At 46.3% G+C, this 20,610-nt stretch overlaps 1 protein-coding gene across 2 annotated transcripts in view; it reads left to right on the plus strand.

Annotated features, from left to right (window-relative positions):
- RASGRF2 (Ras protein specific guanine nucleotide releasing factor 2) overlaps nt 1–20,610 on the plus strand; it is a 255,357-nt gene that overhangs the window by 119,426 nt on the left and 115,321 nt on the right. For both annotated transcript variants that reach the window (XM_066602949.1, XM_066602950.1), the window contains 2 exons: nt 5,110–5,199; nt 7,290–7,543. In XM_066602949.1, coding sequence (XP_066459046.1) covers nt 5,110–5,199; nt 7,290–7,543 — 344 coding nt within the window. The remainder of the gene's footprint in view (nt 1–5,109; nt 5,200–7,289; nt 7,544–20,610) is intronic.

Genomic DNA, 20,610 nt, shown 5'->3' on the forward strand with positions numbered 1-20,610 from the left:
CAGAACATCTGGGTGACAACTGTTCACTTGATAGGAACTTCTCATCCATGAACAACGTCTTTCAGCAGAATTTGAATTTACATGGCATTAGGCTCAGTCAATTTACTCAAAATAGTCCTATGCGATAATATATTGTCTGTTTTTATGATGGCTTCTTTAATATTTTATAGAAAATAGTGTTTTTCATAAAGGACAGCAATTCAAAATGAGTCCGTAACCACTAAAAGCCGCTAAAGAAAAGTCAATGCAATTAATTAATTTTGTTGATATTTCTATTAATTTGGCCAACACTGTATTTCTATACTGACCACCAAACCTCCAGAGTACTATGGGACTGCCTGAGATTGTTAAGCACTGTGCCAGCGCAGAAGAGCGCTGTCCCCGTGCCGTATGGCCGCAAGCAAAGATCGTGGTTATACAGCTGTAAAGATCACATGAAGTAGCCCATTTACAGCATCCGTGGTACAAGCTGCGTGCTTTTGCAGCTCCCATAAGAGCCTATGGAAAGCATCCAGCAAAGATAGGACAGGTCCTATCTTTGCGCGCACCAGGTGCGGGCAGAGCACTCGCATGTCCTATCTTTAAGACATGCGAGTGCTTTGCGCAGCTACAATTCCTGCATCTGAACGCTTCTGTGCGCTCCTAACCAGCGCAAAAACAGCGCTTATGTGAAAGAGGCCTTATAGAGATGAATGGATCTGCAGCAGGGATGCTTGACCACTGCTTCATTCATTTGAGGTATACATCCTTCATATTGATCGTTGGTAGAGATGAGCGAGTATACTCGCTAAGGCAAACTACTTGAGCGAGTAGTGCCTTATTCGAGTACCTGCCTGCTTGTCTCTAAAGATTCGGCTGCCGGTGCGGGTGAGAGGTGAGTTGCGATGGTGAGCAGGGGGAGGGGGGGGAGAGAGGCAAAGAGAGATCTCCCCTCCGTTCCTCCCCACTCTCCCCCACCTCCTGCCGGCACCCGAATCTTTAGAGACGAGCGGGCAGGTTCTCGAATAAGGCACTACTCGCTCGAGTAGTTTGCCTTATCAAGTATGCTCGCTCATCTCTAATCATTGGGGATCCCAGCAGTCGGAACTCACATTGATCAACCGTTTTTACCTTATCAAAAGAATAGCAGATAAGTTTGAAAGCATGACCAAACTTTTTAAACATTTTTGATGTCCTGATGAGACCCCATTGATTGCTAAAACAAACTAGCAGAAGAGTTCAGCTGAGCACTGTGTCCATTAGGCTTTCATTGAGTGTAATGTGCGGACTCCATAGACTTTCTATGCAGTCCATACACTACTCCAAGCAGCGATGGAAATGGGCAAAAGGGAGTAGCACCTAAATGAAGGCTTCTGGACGTTCGTTTTAGCAATTGTTGGGGCTCTCAGTACCCAGACCACCACTGTCTCACTGTGACTTGTCAAAAGTTTTGGTTACCCTTAAAATTGTAGATGACATCTTTTAAGATTATATTTCCACCTGTCTTCCATTCTTTATACTCTTGCATGTACTTTTCTGTGACAACCAAATGCAGAATATCTGATAATCCCGCTTTTATCCCAATTATTGGGATTATTAGTACTGACCTGAGACCACTGTATACCAGTACAGTATATTGTTTCTTATGAAGTAATTCTTCTACTAAGGAGTCAGGTTTATTTCCCCACACTGGCATTGGTCGCCTTGCGCAGGATGGGGTCTTGGATCTTCACCACGTTTCTCTATTATCTTAGACATGGGTTGATGGCTCTATTTCCACAGTCGTATTCATTGATCAGTGCAACAAGATTATTTTTGTGTATTGTTTTCCAGCAGCCGCTCAGTATAGCGTCCCACAGGATTTGTATGGATTCGTATGTTAGAACAATGAATGCATTGTAAGCGCAGAAAATGAAAACATTATGAAATCCCTGCTGTTTACGGGTTATTTGGTATAAGCTACAAAGACTGTGCGTGCATTGATTAATTTCTTTAATCTTTGCTGTGGTTGTGTCTAATTTACCGCATTGTGTTTAAGGCCAAATTAAAATTTTTAGGAAACTTTCCGCTGGGAATCCTTAGTTTAAGTTTCCCAAAAGGAAAATAATGCAGATTCTGTATTAAGGGTTAGACAACTATTTGTAGTCACGTATAACAAAATTGTACAGTTCATTTTATTTATAAAGATGACAAAACAGACATTCTTACACTGCATTTAGGATTTTCTCATTGTGCCGGATGCGTGTTGTATGAAGGCATGAGACCAAAATGGATGATCAGAGGTTCATGATAGAATTGCCATGTCATTCCCCGAGCGAGGGGTTTCTGGAATAAATGGTGTCAAAGAATTGAAGATAGTTTACATATATAGCAGATTAGATAGTTAATCAGTGTAGTATTTTTTAAGCCACCCAGGACTTTTACTAGACATCATTTAGGGATGCCAAGAAGCCGGTAGACCACTGGCCAGCTGGAATTAACACTAGAAGTTTTTTCAGATGCAACATCCTATCCTAGTAGCATTCGGGTTGATTATTGTGTCCGCTGTTGAAAGACTTGAGTCTCTTGGGGTCTTCTAGCGACGGACAATACTAGCATATTGATGCCTTGTGCATTTAGCTAAACTAAGCAAGCTTACCCAACTATATTACTGTTTTTAGGGTACAGATTTCTTCTTCTATCTGGATGATTATTAGTGCTGCGTCTCTTTAGTAAATCAGCATATTAGGGTGCTCCTTTATTTACTAGGAGATGATTGACAATCCAGCACAATTTGGCATTTGATTATTATGACCAGGGTGACTCTGGTTGAGCCTACAGATAGCCAATTACCTTATTAATCAGCCCTCTTGCAATTACTATGCACCAATTATAATTTTCTCACTATTTATGTAGTACGCTCTGATAGATTGATGAATACAGCTAGGTTCATGATAAAGGTGTCATCATCAAGACATCTACTAGCTTAATGACGTATTTATAGGTTCCTGATGAAATGTCGTCATAAGACGTAGAAACGCGTCAAACCTTTTGAAATCCTATTTGGAACCTTTGTCAGATAGTAATCTAATCTGTAGAGAACATTGTATATCTACTTCACTCACTGGCATGATCGTCACAGACCTGATCCACCCAATCAGTGTGAATCACATTTTCACATAAAGTATAGATTCTATCTGTGCCCTAGGTACTTGTGGTTTCTGGAGTTTCCAGTACAGGCAGTTGGTGTGGTGTCAATTGTTTAATTGGGCCTCATTAATAATATATTGAGCACAACTAACAAGCCAGTGGTCATCCCTATATATTAAGGTCGTACTTGCGTCACGTATCCACTGTACTGCTTTATCAAACGAGTACATATACATGTGTTTATTGTATGTCAGTCTGTTGGTAATAGTCCGATTTTAATTTGAGTCAATAAAATATTTAACTTTTAATTTCTTCCGAATTGTTGCGATTTCATTCATTCTCTTGTAAGAGTGAAATCCATATACAACACATGGGCTTTGTCATAGATTTATTTATTTAAATGGTCACTGCGCTTCAAGACAATTTGTGTAAATATGATATGCAAACCACTTTATTTAACTAAGGCTACTCTCACATAGGTGTTTTCTTATAGCAATTTACCAAGCTTTTGTAACTCCCGCTGAAAATGCTGTACTGAGCCTCAATAGATTTCAGTGCGGTATCTCAGACGAGCGTTTTAGGTCAGCGTTTCTAAGGCCGCGCTAATTGAACGCTGTCTGTTCTATTTTAGTGCATTGTAGCGCTTTTTGAGACAGGCCTCAAATGATGATTTTGTGTTGAAAAGTAACTCTATAAAGTTCTGACCTCCTGGTGTCTCTATTCCTATTTGCTGTCTACTTCCAATTATAAAGAAAAGGCCGCCTCTAGTAACAGACACCTGAGATGGGTAACAGGAAGTGGGCTGGACAGTGTTGTCTCATGCTGCCCATAGAAGTTTATAGAGAGGAAAGGTGGGGTAGGGGGATGCTGCGGAGGGAGGAAGACTGGCAGACATGTTGTTATAGCTAATTGTGTTCCCAGCTATTAAAATCACATCTATGCTGCTCAGTACTTGTGTACACTGTCCTCCTTGAAGATGCTTATTGTTGTGTGCTACACAGTGTTCGGACTCATTCAGACAAGCGTATGTTTTGCGCGCGCATAATGTACGCTTCTAAAAGAACCAATGGGTTCGTATAGAAGTGTTCATATGCGCAGAATTTAAAGCGCAAAACAGCTCGCTCCTAAAAAAGATGCACTATCATTGATGCGTGTTTTGCAGGAGTTTCAATTGACTCCTGTGGGAGCAGGAGTTAATGGAAACTTCAGCGCAGGGAGTAGCTTCCCCACTGCTTACGTCAGTTCATTTAAACGGTGCTTCTGGCTAGAAGCACCTTTTAAATGTCCCGCTGTTAACCCCGTAGTCCCCACGGGGATGAGGAGACTCTCAGAGGGTTACGTTAATCCCGGCGGGAAGTCCCCTCATTACTGAACACTGTGACAGCACTGTTAGTGTTAAGTGATGAGGGGACTACAGCGGGGATGAAAGAATCCCCTGCTACAGTTGTCATAGCTGTGGTAGAGGACTGCAATGCTATCCCATTGCTTTCAATGGGGCCGGCGCTGCTGCCACCCCTTTGAAAGCAATAGGATGAAGGCAACCCCAGTAGCGATGATTTTTGGGGGCGGAGGGGGGCTTGAAATATAAGCCCTACCCTGAAAATCATCCATAGCTGTAGAAAAAAAAGTGATAAGCGAGGAGTGCATTTTTTCATGCACAAAAAAACACGCTTGTCTGAATGAGGTCTTAGGGAACAGAATTTGCTATTTTCTGCTTGTACAGTATATAGAAGACATGATAGTTTGGTGAATGCTGAAAATTAGAGATACAACCTGCAGAGAGGAAAACTGTTGAAAAATACAGGATACAAGCCATATATAATGTACAGAAATAATGTTCCTTATGTACACACACTGCAGCTTCTTCTGAAACGTTATCTGAAAGAGCGGTTGCATTTTAAGTACTGTATTGTAAAACACGAAAAGGGGAGGGAGAAATGTTTCCACAATAGAATATGAAGAATGAAACAATTAAAAGACACATTATCTTCTGTTTACCAGATTGTAGCCCTCAATAAAACAAAGGAACGGATGCGTCCTTACCACATCAACCACGAGGAAGAAGACCCAGACATCAAGAAAATAAAAAAGGTAATTGAACCCACAAGAAACATGCCAGCAAGTATAAACCATGTGTCATTTAGGCTCTGTTCACATCTGTATTGGGGCTTACATTTCTAACAAAAAACACTATGCTGTGTCAAGTCCATCGCAGGACATGCACCATTGGTGCCTGACAGACCTCATTGATTCAGGCTTCAGTCGAGGCATCTGTTCTGTAGGTTTGCTGAAAAAATAGTGCTGCATTCTGTTCATTTAAAAAAAAAAAAAAAGAAAAAAAAAGTGGAACGGTTCAAAACGGAGAATAAAATGCTGATTAAAAACTGGATTAGTGCATATCTAGTGTCATAGAATCATAGAATGGTAGAGTTGGAAGGGACCTCCAGGGTCATCGGGTCCAACCCCCTGCTCAACGCAGGATCACTAAATCATCCCAGACAGATATTTGTCCAGCCTTTGTTTGAACACGTCCATTGAAGGAGAACTCGCCACCACCCGTGGCAACCTGTTCCACTCATTGATCCCCCTCACTGTCTAATATCTAATTTGTGTCTCCTCCCTTTCAGTTTCATCCCATTGCTTCTAGTCTTTCCTTGTACAAATGAGAATAGGGGTGATCCCTCTGCACTGTGACAGCCCTTCTAGTTTGGTTATGAATGGGTTAATTTTTGTATCTCTATGCACACTTGACATTCTGATGAGTGCTCATAAGAGAATTGATAACAAAGAAATGACTTGTACGTAAGCCAGTTGTTTCTGCTATTGTTATACAGTTATGATTGCAATGCATACATCATGGTTGCAGACACAAGGCTGTCATTGTTCTGCTCTGCTCTTGTTGCCTACTTTTATTGTTGCATTATTTCCATACCCAAAATAATACACTGACCAGAAGATGACCCGAGCGTGTACTGATAGTCTGTATTCCATAATTTCGTAATGCATCTTTAAAGGAGCTTTAAGCTCTAATTCTCCTGCATAAACATAGTTTATGTCCTATGAGCCCCATAAACACAAGTTATGAGTAAACAGCGTGTGCGGGTCTTGATGCGGATTTTGCTGTGGATCCACAGCAGATTTGACCCTTTCATTTGAAGGGGTGAAGTCTGCTGGGCATTAGTGTCAAACTCCGCACAAGTGCTGCGGATTTTGATGCTTAATTCAATGCAGATTGGGAGCTGTGGAAAAACTGCACCAATTCTGCTACATGTGAACGAAGCCTAAGTAACATTAAGCCCATTACAACATAAAGCACTTTAAAAGAACGCTTTGGGGTTTTGTCACACACCAGAATACTCAGGCTGGAGAACATTTTGTAGTGCAGAAAAACCGGCACTAAAATCACATATTTAACATGCAAATTTTGCCACAGATGTGAAAATGGCTTTATTTTCCTGCAATTCAACTTCAAAATCTGCATTTAGACATGTGGATTTTGGAATATTTTGCAGCATCTTGTCAGACATATTTATCTTTAGGTGTTGGTCAGGAGCCACATTCATAAAAAAAATGCAGATGAGACATTTGATGTGAAGAAATTAGAAACTGTGAAATTGCAGACGTTTGGATACAGGGGCGTAACTATAGAGGGTGCAGTGGATGCGGTTGCACCCGGGCCCAGGAGCCTTAGGGGGCCCATAAGGCCTCTCTTCTCCACATAGGGAGCCCAGTACTATGAATAAAGCAATATAGTTGGGGGCCCTGTTACAGGTTTTGCATTGGGGCCCAGAAGCTTCAAGATATGCCTCTGTGCAGCATGGTTTAGGTATGAGTACGGATACAGGTACAGATAGAGGGGGGGGGGGGGCCCAGGTCACCTTTTGCATCAGGGGCCCTGAGCCTTTAGTTACGCCCCTGCTTGGATATATACTTTTGTATAAAATTTGATCTACTGGTATTATACCATCCATATTGCCCAAGGGGTCAGATTAGGTCTAATTTTATTTGAGTGGATGCTGTATTGTAACCTGTGCGTTTTGTCCATGATTGAGGACATCAGCGGTACAGACAGCCGGGGTGGGGGGGGGGTCATGCATGGTTTCCGAGTCACTGGTTGTGGACTAACGCTTTAAAGCGTTAACTAGACATATTGGTCAGGTTGTCTGTTTGTGTTTATCCAGGTTCAAAGTTTCATGCGTGGCTGGCTTTGTAGAAGGAAATGGAAGACAATCGTACAAGACTATATATGTTCTCCACATGCGGAAAGTATGAGGAAGCGAAATCAAATTGTGTTTAACATGGTGGAGGCAGAGGCAGAATATGTCCATCAGCTTTATATCCTTGTGAACTGTTTCCTCCGGCCTTTGAGGATGGCTGCAAGCTCCAAGAAACCACCCATCAGCCATGATGATGTCAGCAGCATATTCCTCAACAGGTAACCTTTCTTCCTCCCATTTTGTCATAAAATTCAGTTTATTTGCTAATGAGGACATAAACCATAAGAGATCTAAAGCTTCATATTAACTGCTCTCTTAAGATCCAAAAATTACTGTTCTAGAAAATAGAACTTGATAGCAGTCCAAAAGATCAAACCTTCATGGAGCAGACCTGTCAATCACACTGGAGTCACACCCACACTCTACTGCTCCGCTTGTTTGAGCAATCACCGCAGGGGCTAATACCGTATAAGCAGGGGTTCTTGTTGAAATATACATGTCCGTTAGTGATAAGCAAACCTTTCAACAGTTTGGCTAGTTTCTTGAATTTGGGCAAAAAATTAATTTCGCTCTAAATTGGTTCAAACTGAACCCGGACTTCACCAATTCACCTAAAAGTTGTGTATAAGGGCTTCAACAGACGAGCGTGTTTCACATTTCACTTGCTCCTGCACATTTCTTTCTGTGAGGCGTGCCTGCGCTAATCCTGTGAGTAATTGCGCAGGCACCGCTCATTCACATGAGTAGAGGAATCCTGCCCAACTTAAATGGCTAACTAGTCTAACAAGGTGCCAGTGATCGTGAGTATGCACAGCGTTTAGCATGCCTACTATACGCCTATATGGGGCTCCTTGGTGCGCTAATATGCACAAAAAAGAGCAGGTCCTATTTTTTTTTTGCTCCTTGCTGTTTTAGCGGGGGCAAAAAAGGGAGGATGAACCCGTTGAAGTCAATGGGTTCTAGTCTCTGCATTTTGCGGGGGCGGGATTTTCCCAGGCGCAAAAACAAGCGAAACCCTTATTTCTGTTGAAGACCCAAGACTTAGAGCCATAAAAGCTCTGTATAGAACACACTTAGGTCACCTAGGAGTGAATCTAAGTACTTTTAGAGCTATTTTTAAGGCATAGTTAATGTCAGACTAATGGCAATGTGTATGGCTATGGGTAAACGGATAGCATCTGGTGGAAACTAACAGCTTGTTAAGGAAAACACTGCACTAGCGGATTTTTTTTATTCTTTTTTTTTTTAAGTAAAAAGAAAGTAAAAAAAATTCACCCTTTTTGGTGACAGATGCCTGCCAGTGCTTATATATGCACGGTGGTAACAGAAGCAGCAATGGCTTTTTTCAAGCATTCCAAAAATGATCCTTTTTTGGGAGTAGCAGTAGGATTGCTGTTCTGGAAGTGAAGAAATGTTTTGGAGGCTTTTTGTTTGTTTGTTTTTTTTTAAACAAATGATAGGCTGGAAAAAAAATTATCCCTTTTTTGGGATCATCTGATTGATCTGTGCTTGTGTAGGTCTGGTAGTAGCAGCTGCAGAAGTGATGGTAGAAATGGCTGTATCAGCAGCGGCCCAACATTAAACAATGGATAGAACCGGAGATCTGTGGTTGTGTAGGCCTGGTAGTAGTAGGCGGCTGCAGATGTGGTAGACTGGGGGTAGCAGCGAAACGACACCAGGGTGGTGATGGTGGTAGTAGCAATTTGACAACAGCAATGAAAGCTCAAATCAGTGGCATCAGGCACAGGAGTTTTAAAAATCTCCCTGATCCATGCCTGATTCATTTTCACAAAAGTGAGTTTTTCCACGCTTTTGGCGTACAATTTTGTTTGCTTAGGGGTAACCACACCAATTACTACTCTCTCCGATGCTACATTAGAGAGTGGACTGAATAGTACACCCATAGCAAACTAGGCCAGTTCTTGCGATGTTTCATTCTGCTGACCCAGAAGTCTATGGGGTCTGGGCTCAGGGCATCTGCCAGAGAAAGGGCACAGTCCAGGTACGACTAAACCTGGTTGTTTAGGTGGGGGTGAACCTCCATTTCATAATGAGGATTTGTGTCAGGTCAGCATATTGGATATAAAACCATTGTCATCATGTTCTCCAAACCACATCGGCTGCTGTTACGTATTGGCACAGTAGCGCTGGCAGAGGTGGTGGAGTGTTGACTTAGCGGGGAGCACGATTGGCCCCCCTGGTCAGATATGCTGCTGTTAGAAAGCTGTGGCAAGTTGGCTACAAAGCTTCTCTTACTAATGAGCCAATTTTGCCGACACTTTTGATGTACGGATGCGACTTCTGATGTGATACTCAGGTCATAGGAAAATACAATTCAGTCTGAGGGAACCATGTTCACAAATCTCAGACTGCCTTATTACACCACATACAGAGCTTTATATATTGAGTAGGCAGGCTTATTAAAAGCTAACACTTAGGCCTCATGCCCACGGCTGTGACCGACTCCACCAGTGGAAAATCGCAGCAGAGTCTGTCACAGCGCCCTCCGAATACCCCATACTCACCTCCTCGAATCCGCTGTGCGCGTCCCGCCTGGTGCGCATGCGCAGGACAGCGTGTGACGCACCGGCAGTGCAGGATGACGCGGGCAGCGGTGGGCAGGGACATGTAATCACACGATATTTCTGCTGTGCTACAGAGGAAGTATAGCGTGACAGTTGGCTTCCATTGACTACAATGGAAGCCGACCGTGGGTATTCCCATGGCAATTAAAGCATGCCGTGGTTTCTTTCACGCTGCGGAATTCTGCGGTAAAATTCCGCAGCGTGAACATTGAGATATTGGGTTCAATAGAACCTAATAGCTGCGGCATAATCCTGCGGATTTCCGCTATGTGAGACCCAACCGTGGGCATTAGCCCTTATTGGTTCATCTTGTCTTTTAACTTGAGACAAAGAAACAGGAAGTATATTTTACTTTCACTTATGCCAGTTACGTACATTAAGGTACAGGAAGTCAGAGAGGGAGAGTGAGGGGACCGGTGGGGGATGTCGCTGCAATCTCAAAGTATCCAGTTACATTGTGTTCCTCAGCTAACTCTATGGGAGACTATTACATAGACAGAAAAGCAGACTGTATCTACTTTTTTAAAGAGAGGAACCTCTTTTAGACAACTACGTTTATAAATGGGAAGTTAATAAAAGGTAAAGTTAGTATGCAATATAATATGCTTCAGCCTGCTGGCCATAACAGAGAAGCAATAGCTTATAAGTCCTCGTACCACATTTAGTTCTACTTAGAATTACTTTAGTTCTTGGATCTCAGAACAACTCTTAATACAATGCTAATGAGGGACAGCAGCATTGGCATGTGTTGAAGTGTTCCAGGGTTTTTCACATACATTGTCCTTGTGTGTAATTGGACGTTCACAGAGGAAGAATTGGTGTGCCATAGCTATTATAAACCAGACGGGATGAAGATTGGCATTACACAGATTTATCTTGGCTTTCCTTTATGCACAATCTTTGTATAGGATATATTCATCTATCTCTGTGGAGCTTAGCCTGGAAACAGGACTAACATGATGGACATCAACCACAATTGGTATTCTCAGAAATGTCAGCCATGCAGATAAAGATTTGTGTGCATCAATCACCATTCCAGTGATTCAATCCAAGATTGCCATGTTTACTAAGAAGAGCATTTTATCTCCTATGTCATTTCTTCTGCTGCTCTTGTGTGTTTTGGGGTGGTCACATTTTTATAGCTGTTGATCAAATAAATGACACAGAAGGTGACATCCTGTAATTGATAATGAATGATCTATATATTATCTAAACTGGATACATAAATGTATTCCTCTCACATAGCATTTCTACAGATGGCTTGATGCTGAACATCTTTCTCCAACCCTATAAAGATTGGTCTAAATTGATTGGATTATAAAATGCTTCTTTGAATTATGAAGCCCTCTTCAATGTACATTAACTTAAACAGCCTAAGGCAGTGATGGCGAACCTTTTAGAGCCCAAGTGCCCAAACTGCAACCCAAAACCCACTTATTTATCGCAAAGTGCCAACATGTCAGGGGTCGGGACTTTTCACAACGTACGATTTTACCCCCGTCGTTCTAAAAAGGACAGGGCCGCTGCAAAATAGACCGGGTGCAGATTCTGACTGCTTTTTGGATGTGGAAATACTGCACAATGTCCTCAGTGGAAAATACTGTGGAAAATTCTGCAGCATTTCTGCATCCAAAAAGTAGTCAGAATCTGTACCCGGTCTATTTTGAAACAGCCCGCCCATTCCGCCAAATGTAAACACACCCCAGCGGTAATAGTGACACCCCCCGCCCCAGCGGTAATAGTGACCCCCCCCCCCAGCACCCCCAGCAGTAATAGTGACCCCCACCCCCCAGCAATAATAGTGACCCCCACATCACAGCGGCCCCAGCGGTGATAGTGACCCCCACAGCGGCTCCAGCTGTGATAGTGGCCCCCACCCCACAGCCGCCCCAGCGGTAATAGTGTCCCCCACCCCACAGCGATAAGTGACCCCACCCAGCGGCCCCCCCAGTGCATTAGGGACACCCCCCAGCGGCCCCCCCAGTGCATTAGGGACACCCCCCAGCGGCCCCCCCAGTGCATTAGGGACACCCCCCAGCAGGCCCCCCAGTGCATTTGGGACACCCCCCAGCGGCCCCCCAGTGCATTAGGGACACCCCCAGCGGCCCCCCAGTGCATTAGGGGTGCCCCCCCAGTGCATTAGGGACACCCTCAGCGCCCCCCCCCCTCAGTGCATTAGGGACCCCCCCAGCGGCCCCCCCAGTGCATTAGGGACACCCCCCAGCGGCCTCCCAGTGCAGCAGGGACACCCCCCAGCGGCCTCCCAGTGCAGCAGGGACACCCCCCAGCGGCCTCCCAGTGCAGCAGGGACACCCCCCAGCGGCCTCGCAGTGCAGCAGGGACACCCCCCCCAGCGGCCCCCTAGTGCATTAGGGACACCCCCCAGCGGGCCCCCCAGTGCATTTGGGACACCCCCCAGCGGCCCCCCAGTGCATTAGGGACACCCCCAGCGGCCCCCCAGTGCATTAGGGGTGCCCCCCCAGTGCATTAGGGACACCCCCAGCGCCCCCCCCCAGTGCATTAGGGACCCCCCCAGCGGCCCCCCCCAGTGCATTAGGGACACCCCCCAGCGGCCTCCCAGTGCAGCAGGGACACCCCCCAGCGGCCTCCCAGTGCAGCAGGGACACCCCCCAGCGGCCTCCCAGTGCAGCAGGGACACCCCCCAGCGGCCTCGCAGTGCAGCAGGGACACCCCCCCAGCGGCCCCCTAGTGCAGCAGTGACACCCCTCAGCGGCCCCCTAGTGCAGCAGTGACACCCCACAGTGCCCCTCCCGAGACCCCCATACTTACCTCCTCCTGGAAGCTCAGCTTCTCTTCTGGTCCCGGAATGCATATTAACTTTTTCTTACCCACTTCTGCCTCAATAGGTAATTCCCAGCAACCTGATTGGTTGAATCAACCAACCCGAACAACCAATCAGGTTGCGCCTGATTGGCCCCTGCTGGTATTCACAAGTGGTGAGCGGCCGATGGGGCGCGTGCCAGTAGGAAGGGCTCTGCGTGCCGCCTCTGGCACCCGTGCCATAGGTTCGCCATCACTGGCCTAAGGGCTCATTCACATGGGGATAAATATGGAGTGAATAGAGGCAACTGATTTCAATGGCTTTATTCAGATGTGCAGATTTTTCATACAATTTTCAGTTGCATGAAGAAATAAATCACAGTATGTCTTATTCTGGTTGGTATTCAAACTAAAATAAGTCATTGAAATCAATGTGAATGTACAGTGAATAGGCATGACACATGTTCACTGCATAGTTATGCTAGAATGTAATTGGGCTTTTTTTTTTTTTTTTTAGTGCACGCGAAAAACTCAATGTTCACGCGGAAAAATAAAAAAGCAACTAGCATGGAATATGATGTGTTTCGGTCCTTAAATACGCTGCATATTCACAAAGCACAATCTGCATACGCTTGTGTGAATAAGCCCCCGGGGATTGGAATCAATTCTCCATAATTGAATTCAGTAAAGTCCGGTAATAAAAAGACAGAGACCTTACCTGGGGCATATTTCTAGGCAATTTGTACAACAGGGCACATATAACCGCCCCCATACAATATAACGAGTCACATTAAGGAAATGCTATTTGGCCACCTAGTGTGCCCTGACCCTTGCATATTTAAGAATAACATAACAAAAAGTTAAAAGGGGGTTCCGAGGCTGCACTCCATTTTTAAAATCAAGCCAAATGAGTTTTATTTGTGTCGATATATTGGGCCCCAGGCTCATTTCAGGGTCTTCAATCTGCTGCCTGTTCCTGCCATGTGTTGTCTGTTTGCATGTTTGACTTTCGTGTGCATCACTTCCGCCCATCCTCTTCTATATAAACGGTCAGCCTTTTTTGCACTGGCATTGTAGCCATCTTTAGTTTTGTCCTCTGTGTCTTGTCCTAAGCCTTGGACTGGAAGCCGGTGGAATTGTGCATGCGCCCCCTTCAAATTCCACATCGGTTTCAAACCCTGTACTGGAAACTAGTGAAATTATGCATGCACTCCCTTCAAAGCATTATATCTGGTCCTGACCCTCCACCCTGCAGATCTGCATCTTCGTTGATATCAGTCAGCCACAGGCAGCAGTGGAAAAAGAATGAATGTTGTTGACTTCAGCAAAAGATTCAGAAACCCAATACCAATGCACCTTGTGACTGGCTGTCATACACTAAATGATCACTGCATTAGGAACACCTACTCAGTAACACGTTAATCAAGCTTTTTGGGCGATCACCGCTTACAGACATTGGGGAATAGATTCCACAAGCTGGCGAACATCCTCCATAATTAACTCGACCCATGTCTGCTGCAACAGCTTCATTAGTTGGTGCACGTTTTATGGGTAAGTGGGAGTAGATCTCACAGCCCTTTACAGTGTATACTTAAACATGTTCAATGGGGTTACAGTCTGGTGAGTTTGGGGGCCAAAGCAGTGTGGAGAATTCATTATCCTGTTTCTTCCACCACTCCCTAGTGATCCAAGCTCAATAACACGGAGCACTTGCGTAACTATAGGGGATGCGGTTCGGTTAAGGCCTCTCTTCTAATTTATTCATAGCCTAATACTATGAATAACACTAATACTATAGCCTAATACTAATACTATGAATAAAGCATTATAGTTGGGGGTGGTGTTACAGGTTTTGCATTGGAGCCCAGGAGCTTCAAGTTATGCCTCTGCGTTAAGGGTTTAAGAGAAGTTGGGGGGCCCTAAGATAAACTTTTGTACCTGGGCCCATGAGCATTTACCTACGCCCGTGACACGGAGGGATGTCCTGTTGAAAGATGGCACTGTGGTCGAGAAAGACTTCCAGGGTGTGGGTGCAGCTGGTTAGCTAACAGGTCCCTGTTGCACCCGCTGCGTCCCTAGTAACCCGGCGGCGACCAGGGTTACAGCAGCCAGGGGAGATTACTAGAACCGGGGCTCCCCTGCGCCGCGCTTCTGCAACCCGGGTGGTAAGACTGGCAGTGCGGGCACAGCGGCCCCGAGAGTTGCCGGTTCTGACAGTACCCCCCCTTCTACGGGGGGACACCGGACCCCCATGGCCAGGAGCAGGCTTGAGAGGGAAGGCCCTGTGGAACGATCGGACTAGGCGTGGCGCATGAACATCCCTGGCAGGGACCCACATCCTATCCTCAGGGCCAAACCCTCTCCAGTGGACCAGATATTGTAGCACACCTCTAACCCGTCGGGCATCAACAAGCCTTTCAACTTCATACTCCATTTTCCCCTGTACCAGAGTAGGAGAGGGCAGGTTCTGGGTGGGTAGAACTGGAGTCACGTACCTTTTTAAGCAAATTTTTATGGAAAATCTTGTGAACCCTCCAGGAGTCAGGAAGTGACAACTTATACGCCACAGGATTGATAACCTGCGAAACAGTAAATGGGCCAATGAACCGAGGAGCAAGTTTCAGGGACGGAACCTTAATTCTCAAATTCTTGGATGACAATAAAACTTGCTCCCCAACCACAAAAGGTGCCGAGAGCGTGCATCTTTTCTTAGAGCATTTAAGCAGTTTCTCTTGGGAACCCTGAAGGTTCTTACGAACCTGGGCCCAAACTGTGCACAGTTCATCAGAGGATATGTCAGCAGCCGGATTGTCCGAAACAAAAGGAGCAGAGAGCGAGAATCGGCGATGGAACCCATAATTACAAAAAAATGGTGACAATTGAGAAGACGAGTTAACATGGTTGTTAATTGCAAATTCGGCGAGAGGTAAGTAGTTGGCCCACTGAAACTGGTTATCAGAAACAAAAAGTCGCAGGTACTGGATCAGTTCTTGATTCATACGTTCCGTTTGTCCGTTAGACTCAGGATGGAAAGCGGAAGAAAAAGACAAATTAACATTTAGATTTTTACAGAAAGCTCGCCAGAAGCGAGCGACAAACTGTACCCCTCTATCTGAAACAATATCCTCAGGGATCCCATGTAGCCGACCAATCTCCTTGATGAACATTTCTGACAAAAGTTTGGCATTAGGCAGCTTGCAAAGAGGAACGAAATGTGACATTTTGGAGAAACAGTCAATTATGACCCAAATGACCGTTTTCCCCAGCGAGGACGGCAAACCAGTAATAAAATCCATAGACAGATGGGAACATGGCCTGGATGGAATGGGCAAGGGAAGAAGAGGACCCTCAGGACGTCTCCTGAGATTCTTCCCCCTTGCGCAAACCGGGCATGCGGACACAAACAACCGTACATCCCTGGCCATATGCGGCCACCAATAGACTGGATAATAACTCTTGAGTACCCCTGATACCGGGGTGACCAGCTAGGACTGAAGCATGTGTCTCCTCTAACACTTTCAATCTCAGTGACAAAGGAACAAAAAGTTGGCCTTCCAGAAGGGCTTCAGGGGCAGATTGTTGAGCAGCGTGTATAAGAGGTGAAAGGTCGGAGGAGACAGCAGCGAGAACCACCCCAGGGGAGAGAATACTCTCAGACTCAGAAGTTTCCGGGGTACCAAAACTCCTAGACAGGGCATCAGCCTTAACATTCTTAGAGCCGGGTCTATAGGTCACAACAAAATTGAACCAAGAAAAGAACAAAGCCCAGCGGGCTTGCCGAGCATTTAACCTCTTAGCGGGGTCTAAATAAGTGAGGTTTTTATGGTCTGTGAGTACCGTGATCTGATGACGAGCCCCTTCCAAAAAATGCCTCCACTCCTCAAAAGCCCACTTAATAGCCAGTAATTCCCGGTTGCCTATATCGTAGTTCCGTTCAGTAGAAGAGAACTTTCTAGAAAAATAGGCACACGGTCTAAGGTTAGTGAGTGTGGAGGGACCTTGGGACAGTACCGCTCCTACACCAAACTCCGAGGCATCTACCTCCACAACAAACGGGCAGGAAAGATCCGGTTGTACAAGGACGGGCGCTGAAGAGAAAGCCGCCTTTACGGTATCGAAGGCCATAAGGGCATCAGAAGACCAGGTACTCACATCTGCTCCCTTTCTGGTGAGGTCCATTAAAAGTTTAGCCACCACGGAGAAGTTTTTAATGAACTTGCGATAGTAATTAGCGAAGCCGAGGAAGCGTTGAAGAGCTTTCAAAGTACCTGGCCGGGCCCACTCCGTAATGGCTTTCACCTTCCCAGGATCCATCTGGATATATAAAAGAATAAAGTAGCGAGCAGCGCCAGAGATGGTTACTTGTTATTTAAAATGCATCAATGGATGCTTCTTTATTGCATTTCAGAAATCCAGTAGCGCACAACGTTTCAACCCAGCAAGGGTCTTTCTTGCTGGGTTGAAACGTTGTGCGCTACTGGATTTCTGAAATGCAATAAAGAAGCATCCATTGATGCATTTTAAATAACAAGTAACCATCTCTGGCGCTGCTTGCTACTTTATTCTTTTATATTGATGGTCTTTGAGGGCTCAAGGGAGTCGGGTCCTCTTACGTGAGCTGTTTGCGCATTTTTCTTTGCTATCTCCCGCTTTCGCGGTTGAATCCAGCGGAGTGCTGCCGCGACTTTGATGATTGGATGAAGGATCCATCTGGATGTCACATGGTGTGATGATATACCCTAAGAATATTTTTTGTACCCCGAAAACACATTTCTCGAGCTTTGCAAACAGCTTGTTATGTCTGAGTCGAGCCAACATGGTCCGAACATGTGTACGGTGGCTCGCCAAGTCGGAGGAAAAAATCAGAATGTCATCTAGATATACCACGACGAACACCCCCATGATATCCTGAAACACAGAATTCATGTACCCCTGAAAAATGGCTGGGGCGTTACATAATCCAAAAGGCATCACTAGGTATTCAAAATGACCGAGAGGCGTATTGAAGGCGGTTTTCCTCTCATCCCCTTCCCGAATGCGAATGAGATTGTAAGCTCCCCTGAGGTCAAGCTTCGAAAACCACTGGGCACCAGCGACCTGGTTGAGGTCAGGAATGCGCGGAAGAGCATACTGGTTTCTGACCGTGATTTTATTTAGCTCCCTATAATCTATACAGGGCCGGAGACCCCCATCCTTTTTCTCGACGAAGAAAAAAACGGCACCCACTGGGGATTCTGAGGGTCGGATGTGCCGCTTGGCCAAGCTTTTCTGGATCTAGTCCTTCATGGACTCTCTCTCTGGAATGCGGCCTTTAGGAAGTTTGGCCCCAGGAGCCAAATCAATTTTACAATCCCATTCCCTATGAGGGGGCAGAGCTTCAGACAATTGCTTAGAGAAAACATCCGAAAACTCGGAGAGGTAATCTGGTAGGGAAATCCCCTCGCAGGTGAAGATACCCACCTCAACCAGACATAGGTGATTCACACAGCGGGGACCCCACTCTACCAGTTCCAACGTGTCCCAATTAACTACAGGATTGTGCTCCCGGAGTCAGGGAAGACCCAAGACGACGTCCACAGACAAGTCTCTCATCACAAGAAATATGCAGGACTCAATATGTAGGGCTTCTACTGTAAACCTTACCTCCGGGGTAACCAGATTAACTAGACCTGCCTGCAATGGAGTGGAATCCACTCCTGAAACCAAAATTGGGGTCTCTAAGCATAACAAAACCCCAGACAGTTGAGCCACAAAATTAAAATTAACAAAATTTGCAGCAGCCCCAGAATCAACGAAGGCTTGCCCAGTACGGTAGAAAGAATGGAATTCTAGGGTGCAGGGCAATAACATCTTGGACATCACAGGGAGTACCTTAGCTCCTAGACAGTCCTCCCGACAACTGCCTAGGAGCGGAAGTTTTCCTCCCGCGGCTTCTTATTGCAGGTCGCAATGCGGTGACCCGGCTCCCCACAGTAGAGACAGAGATTCTTCTTTAGGCGATATTCCCGTCATTGCTTAGGGTTCATGGCTCCCAGCTCCATGGGCTCTGTGGTGGGAGGTGATAAAGTCGGGTTATTAGAAGAAGTGGATGTGGGGAGTGGACTGGTCCGAGTGGAGTGTCTGGCCCTCAAACGTCAGTCGGCCCGAATAGCCAGCGACATGGCTTGCTCCAAGGTTCTAGGCTCCGGGTGGGCCACGAGTAGGTCCTTAAGACCCTCAGACAGACCGGCCAAAAATAAAACCTTTAAGGTGGCATCATTCCACCCGGATTCAGTACGATGTTGGCGGAATTGGGAACAGTAGTCTTCCACCATCTTGCAACCCTTGCGCAGGGCTAGAAGTTTAGAAACTGCGTAGCCAGCCCGGTCGGGTTCGTCATAAATTTGGCCCAAGGCGGAAAAAAAGGCGTCAAGGGACAGTTGGGTGGGAGAGCCAGCAGGTAACGAGTAGGCCCAATTTTGGGGCTCTCCCCTCAGGCGGGTAATTACTATTCCCACTTTCTGGTATTCAGTATCGGAGGAGTGGGGTCAGAGGTCAAAGTAGAGCTTGCAGCTCTCTCTGAATGCGAAAAACTGACTTCTCTCCCCAGAGAAGCAATCAGGAAGCGTAGCCCGAGGTTCTGACACCGTTCCTGGGGCAGAAGGGGGCTGCATGGAACCCGCAGCCACCACTTGTTCCTGTAGCTGCAAGCGGGTGGTTAGGTCCTGGGCAAGGTTCGTAAGGACCTGGACCTGGTTTGCTAAAGCTGCCACGGCCTCCATTGAGGGGTTCAAAGTTGCCGGTCGGATACAAGGGTCTGACCTTCCTTCGGCCAGTGTTACTGTCAGGACAGGGTCCGGGATAATGGAAGTCCCTGAGAAAACCCGCAGCCCCTGTCCCTGCCTTCTTGCCCCCCTGGGCTTACCCCAGTCTGACAACTGGGCGGAGGTCCCTACACTCACTAGGGAAGCGGGACACGGGAAAGACAAACAGACACTGGAGACAACAAACAGTAGAATGGTCAGACTATCCGGGTCGGCAACAGGAGGGTACGCGGTACAGAGGGGTAAGGCAAAACGAAGTCAAGTCCAAAAGCAGAAGTCAGAAAGCCGGGGTCACAACAGGAGTTAAAACAATATGCGGGTGCAGCTGGAAGACCAAACTAACACTGGCAATGCTGGAAGGAAACAGAGACATTTAAATGCTGTCAGAACTCCCACCCTGACAGCAGCAGGACCCAATCAAGGAGACTCTGGGAACACCACCCCCAGCTGGCTGAGCAGATGGATGCCAAGGAAGCACGCCTGGTAGTCATGGAGATGGGGACGCGCGGGGCGGCACCCGCTGCGTCCCTAGTATCCCGGCGGCGACCAGGGTTACAGCGGTTAGGGGAGATCACTAGAACCGGGGCTCCCCTGCGCCGCACTTCTGCAACCCGGGTGGTAAGACTGGCAGTGCGGGCACAGCGACCCTGAGAGTTGCCAGTTCTGACACCAGTATTATGGTATGATTACTTATGGTCCTAGGCCATGCCAGGATAATGATCCCCAGATGATGACACCACCGCCATTATCTTATTGAACACCAGTGGTACACGCCAGATGTGGACCCGGCCATCCATATGGTTCAGCAGGAATCAGGACTTGTCACACCGGATAAGACAACGTTGGCGATGACACAGGATCTTTAGGGGTACCTTTGTGGGTCTTTGTCTGTTGAACCCCAATTGATGCAAGGTACGCTGCATGATCATTGTGAAAATCTGTCTACCTTCCTCAATGTTGTACTGCTGAATCAGTTGGTCCACAGTGCTATGTCCTGAAATACCAGAGGTGCCACCTGACTGTTGCTCCTAGGATAAACCACACGTGACCTGCCACTGTGTGAACTTCTGTGGGATGTCTGTCTATGGTTCAACCAGTCTTGGTACACTCTTGATA

The sequence above is a fragment of the Eleutherodactylus coqui genome, chromosome 5 (assembly GCF_035609145.1).
Source record: "Eleutherodactylus coqui strain aEleCoq1 chromosome 5, aEleCoq1.hap1, whole genome shotgun sequence".
Classification (NCBI taxonomy): domain Eukaryota; kingdom Metazoa; phylum Chordata; class Amphibia; order Anura; family Eleutherodactylidae; genus Eleutherodactylus; species Eleutherodactylus coqui.